This window comes from Notothenia coriiceps, unplaced genomic scaffold, assembly GCF_000735185.1.
Source record: "Notothenia coriiceps isolate Sejong01 unplaced genomic scaffold, NC01 NC01_scaffold00032258, whole genome shotgun sequence".
Lineage (NCBI taxonomy): Eukaryota > Metazoa > Chordata > Actinopteri > Perciformes > Nototheniidae > Notothenia > Notothenia coriiceps.
This window is the reverse complement of record NW_011364959.1, coordinates 9,172-14,704: the sequence shown is the minus strand read 5'-3', so window position 1 is coordinate 14,704 and position 5,533 is coordinate 9,172. Positions and strand designations below refer to the sequence as shown.

The following is a 5,533-nucleotide window of genomic DNA, read 5'->3' as shown; positions in this document are numbered from 1 at the left end:
AAATTATTTTTTTTGATTATATAACCCTCATTATGTACGCCCCGGAACCTAGTGGAGTAACACTACCACTATAAAATGTTGTTTATAGCCAAGTCCCTCTTCCCCAGCGAGCTGGTGGGACGTCTACAAAATTTAGAAATGGAACGTAGAAGTCTCCCTCGCGTGCCGTGGTCTCAATCAAAATCAATCAAAAATAATCCTAGGGGTAATCGTGATACGTACTCGTAACCGATAAGAGGACCCCAGGAGTTGGTGTGTTTGTATGTATTATGTTTGGTCTTGTCTTGTTGAGTAGAAAGTACTTTTCGACAGTACCATTCCTTCACTTTCGTTTTTGTTTTGTCTTTTTTTATCAGTAGTGGTAAAATCGGTAGTAGTTCAGTTTGGATTTGTTTTAAATGGTTGTTATATTAAATGTACTATTATGATAATGATTAAATATTAAACTGGGTGGTTCATGTCAAAAGTTTAAATTAAACATCAAGAGTCTATAACAAAACTCGTTTACAACTTTACATACAAACTAACAGAACATTACTATACCTGGCCATTGCTTAAGGTCGACTGGTAACCGAGACATATCACTGACAAAAGACAGACTATAAACTAGAACTAAACCCATTTTATTTGGAAAAAAGAATAACGTACAAGACCAAACTATCAATGACACATCCATGACACGATACTTGAAAACACTGTTATCATACACCAATTCACACGTGACATTCATAAGAAGTGTTTTAATTGTCTCTTATTTACCTGGAGAACAGATTGTGAAGGTAGCTAAAAGTCACCAGAGGGTCGTAAACGTCAGTGAGACCAAGACATCCTCCGGTGACGTCTTTGTAGCACGACGGAATAAGACACGATGAACAATCAATAAATTTAGCCAAAGACTTCCGTGATCCTGGTTTGTTGTTTTGTCATTAGTTCGACACTATCGTGGTTTCGTAGGTTTGAACAGAGGACTGTAGATAACCGCTTTACAAAATGTTAAGAAAATTGTTCACTTGTGTGGGGAAGGGTAAAATGTGGTGTTGTAATAGTAAACAACATCTGGTTCTGGTCACACTAGGTCTCAAATAGGGATATGTTGAATCAAGGACTGAACAAATTACAGTTATACCAAATTTACATTGACGTAAATCAAGTGTAAAATTGACTGGTCTACATACTCAAAATTTTCTGTTCACGGTGGTCGAGGATTCCAGTAGGTAAGTTACTACTGGCACTGTAAATCTCTACAATAAATTTCCTCCTTTTGTATAGACGGTATTCACATTTAAGGACTTAACTTTGTGTTTGGTAATTACTTTACTAAGACAAAAAATTTTAGGGAACAATTTCCTCCTTCATATAGTGTACGAGCCGTGGGTCCAAGTGTGTGACATTTCCCAATCGTATCAATAAATTCCATCTGGTCTTAATTTTATTTAATCAATTTACTCAATAACTATAAGGTGGTCAAGAGTGTGGTAAAGTCCCTGAAATAGTTGACGTAATCTTGTCTGGTGGGTTTCCATGACTCTCCTTTGAAAATTCACTCTTTAAGATGTTGAAAACATTGACTGGTTTTAAGAAAGAGGGTCTTTACGAACAGATCTTACCGCAATGGGGTCTCATCTTGCATGTTGCCGGGGAAGATCTCTTGTATAATGAAAGTATGGAATTTACCGATACTTTCATTTACAAGAGATCTTCCCTGCAACATGCAAGATGAGACCCCCATGCCGGTAAGATCTGTCAGTAAAGACCCTCTTCTAAAACCAGTCAATGTTTTCAAACATCTTAAAGTAGTGAATTTTCAAGGAGAGTCTGGAAACCCACCAGACAAGATTACGTCACTCATTTCGAGGGACTTTGACACACTCTTGACCACCTTATAGTTATTTGAGTAATATATTAAATAAAAGTTAGACCAGATGAATTATTGATACGATGGGGAAAATGTCACACACCTTGGAACCCACGGTCGTACACTATTAATGAAGGAAGGAAATTGTTCCTAATAATTTTTGTCTTCAGTAAAGTAATTACCAACACAAATTTAGTCTAAATGTTGAATACCGTCTATACAAAGAGGAAATTTATTGTAGGAGATTTACAGTCCATAGTAACTTACCTAAACTGGAAATCCTCGACCACCTGAACAGCAAAATTTGATATGAGACGCAGTCAATTTTACACTTGCGATTTAACGTGCAATGTAATTTGGTATAACTGTAATTGTTCAGTTCCTTTGATTCAACAATCCCTATTGAGACCTAGTTTGTGACAGAACCAGAATTTGTTTAACTATTACAACACACATTTTTACCCTTCCCAACCAGTGAACAATTTTCTTAACATCTTTGTAAACGGTTATCTACAGTCCCTACTGTTCAGAACCTACGAAACCACGATGTGTCGAACTAATGACAAACAACAAACCAGATCACGAAGTCTTTTGTCTAAAATTTATTTGATGTTCATCGTGTCTTCATTTCCGTCGTGCTACAGCAGACGTCACTAGGATGTCTTGGTTCACTGGACTTTACGACTCTGTGACTTTAAGCTACTCACAATCCTGTCTCCAGGTAACATAAAGACAATTTAAAACACTTCCTTATAATGTCACTGTGTGAATGGTGTATAATAACCAGTGTTTTCAAGTATCGTGTCATGAGATGTGCTATGTAGTTTGGTCTGTACGTTATCTTTTTTTCCAAATAAAATGGGTTTAGTTCTAGTTTATAAGTCTGTCTTTGTTCATGATAGTCTCGTCTACCAGTCGACCCTTAAGCAATGGCCAGGTATATAAGTTCTGTTGAGTTTGTATGTAATTTTGTAAACGATTTTGTATAGACTCTTGATGTTTAATTTTTAAACTTGACATGAACACCCGAGGTTAATCATTAATCATTTAATCATACATAGTACATTTAATATAACAACCATTTTAAAACAAATCCACAAAATAACTACTCGTTTTACACTACTGATAAAAAGACAAAACAAAAACGAAGTGAAGGAATGGTACGGTGAAAAGTACTTTAACTAACTCAACAAGACAAGACCAAACATAAACATACAAAACACACCAACTCCGGCCGTCTTCTTATCGGTTACGAGTACGATCAGCGATTTACCCCTAGGATTATTTTGATTTGATTTGATTTGAGACCACGGCACGGGGGAGACTTCGACGTTCATTCTAAATTTTGTAGACGTCCCACCCAGCTCGCTGGGGAAGAGGGACCTTGCTATAAACAGACATTTTAATACGTGGTAGTGTTACTAACTAGGTCCGGGCGTACATAATGAAGGGGTTAATATAATCAAAAAAAAATAATTTTACACGTTAGCGAGAAACGGGTCACAGAAAATGTTGAGATGTAGAACCTGCTGTTTGTTTACAATAAAGGTGGAATTGTCAAGAGGACACCATTATTGGTACGATGTTACCACTTTAGTTATAAAATCTAACCTTATGATATAAACCGAACCAAGATCGAGATGGAAATTTGAAGGTAAGTTTATTTCTAAACAGACGAGAATATCTCACCAGTGATTTTGATAGGGAAATTTGACATCTAAATAAAACATTGTTTAATTTAGAAGGGGTTTAAGTGTGTACTTAACCTTAGAGAATTTCTTATTAAACAAATATACTACTTTTCTAACTTATTATACAAGATGGGAGTCACACAAAAATCCCAATAAATTATCAAAGGAGAAAGAATGAAATATATAAATGGTTAACTAATTAAGTACAGATTATTTAGAAAAAGAAATGCATAAAGAGCAACCAGTTATTCACACAAATACACATTTGAGTGAGTGAGGGCAAAAGAAAGAGAGGGGGAGACCAACAGTTCGGTGCTGGGGGAGTGCAAGACGACCTGGTACGGTTGAGGAGGTAGGACAGAAGAGGAGGCAGGTGGAAGAGGAGTCAGGTAGGCGAGAACCTAGGAAGGCGATATTGAGAAAAGTCACTGGGTTGACGAAACGTAAAGTAGAGGAGGAAAAGTCAGAGAAGCGACAACGTACCTCCCGTATAAGGCGAGAGTACAGGGTGTTAGACGAGAACACGGTGTAGAGCACCGAGTCGAACCTTGAAGTACAGGACACCCCCTGGTTACTCTCACACGGGGAAAGACCTACGGAGTCCACCTCTACCAAGACCTACGTCAGAGCAACAACAACCAAGTCGAGACCAAGAGACAGACAAGCGACCTCTTCCTCCTCAGAGGACACCACTCCAGAAAACAGACGAACCTTCTACCCCAGCATCGCCAGACTGTCCGCCTCTCTCTCTCTCTCTAGAGCCCTGCGTAATGGATATCAATTAAGATTGTGTGGCTCCTTTTTATTTAGGTTAGGAAAGGGTGATAAAAGGATTTGGTACTGATAGAAAGAAACTCAATTTACGCTCTTTGCCCAGTGTCTTTTACAACTCTACATCTTGGACGACAAACAAATGTTATTTCCACCTTAACAGTTCTCCTGTGGTAATAACCATGCTACAATGGTGAAATCAATATTTTAGATTGGAATACTATATTTGGCTTGGTTCTAGCTCTACCTTTAAACTTCCATTCAAATAAAGATTTGTCTGCTCTTATAGAGTGGTCACTAAAACTATCCCTTTAAACTGTAGATTTATTTTGTAACAAATTAAATCTTCCCCAAATTCGCACATGAATTGGAATCTCTTAAAGAATAATTTGTTTATATGATGAAATGATTGAATAATATGTTCTACCCTCAGTGTGTTTTTAGGGTTATTTAATAGTTTCCTCTTTCTTACTTTATATATTTACCAATTGATTAATTCATGTCTAATAAATCTTTTTCTTTACGTATTTCTCGTTGGTCAATAAGTGTGTTTATGTGTAAACTCACTCACTCCCGTTTTCTTTCTCTCCCCCTCTGGTTGTCAAGCCACGACCCCCTCACGTTCTGCTGGACCATGCCAACTCCTCCATCCTGTCTTCTCCTCCGTCCACCTTCTCCTCAGTCCATCCGCTCTTGGATCCTTCCGCTATAACTCTTTTCAGTGACCCAACTGCTTTGCATTTCATCTCCTCCTTTTCAGTCTCTTCGCTGTTGCATGGAGGGCATATTCCGCTCTCATGTCCCACAATCTGCTCTTGTGCCACATCTCGTGGCTCAGCTTGGAACTTCATGTCCTGTGGGGGACCAATGAGAGTGTGCCCCTTTCTGGATGCCTCAGGTGGAGATGGTTCTGGATGCAGTCTCGTTGTTGTTGGTTCAGCTCTGGTTCTCTGTCTGTTCGCTGGAGAAGGAGGAGTCTCCTGTGGTGAGGTCTTTTGTCTGCTTGGAAGATGGGGTCGTAGCGGTCTGACAGGCGGAGAGAGAGAGAGAGATCTCGGGACGCATTACCTATAGTTAATTCTAACACACCGAGGTAAAATAAATCCAATCTTTCCCACTCTATTTTCCTAATCGTACTATCTGTCTTAAATGTTAAATGTCATCTAAACACAATTCATGTCTACTAATGGTTTTACCGTATCCCTTAACATTGCTT

At 38.3% G+C, this 5,533-nt stretch overlaps 1 protein-coding gene across 1 annotated transcript in view; it reads right to left on the bottom strand.

The window, feature by feature from the left end:
* The window catches only part of LOC104960721 (collagen alpha-1(XXIV) chain), a 64,365-nt gene extending 59,197 nt beyond the window's left edge, over positions 1-5,168 (bottom strand). The window contains exons 1-4 of the mRNA XM_010788878.1: positions 4,939-5,168; positions 4,030-4,093; positions 3,853-3,947; positions 2,123-2,145 (exon numbers count right to left, since the gene is read on the bottom strand). Coding sequence (XP_010787180.1) covers positions 2,123-2,145; positions 3,853-3,947; positions 4,030-4,093; positions 4,939-5,168 — 412 coding nt within the window. The remainder of the gene's footprint in view (positions 1-2,122; positions 2,146-3,852; positions 3,948-4,029; positions 4,094-4,938) is intronic.
* Positions 5,169-5,533: the final 365 nt, after the last annotated feature.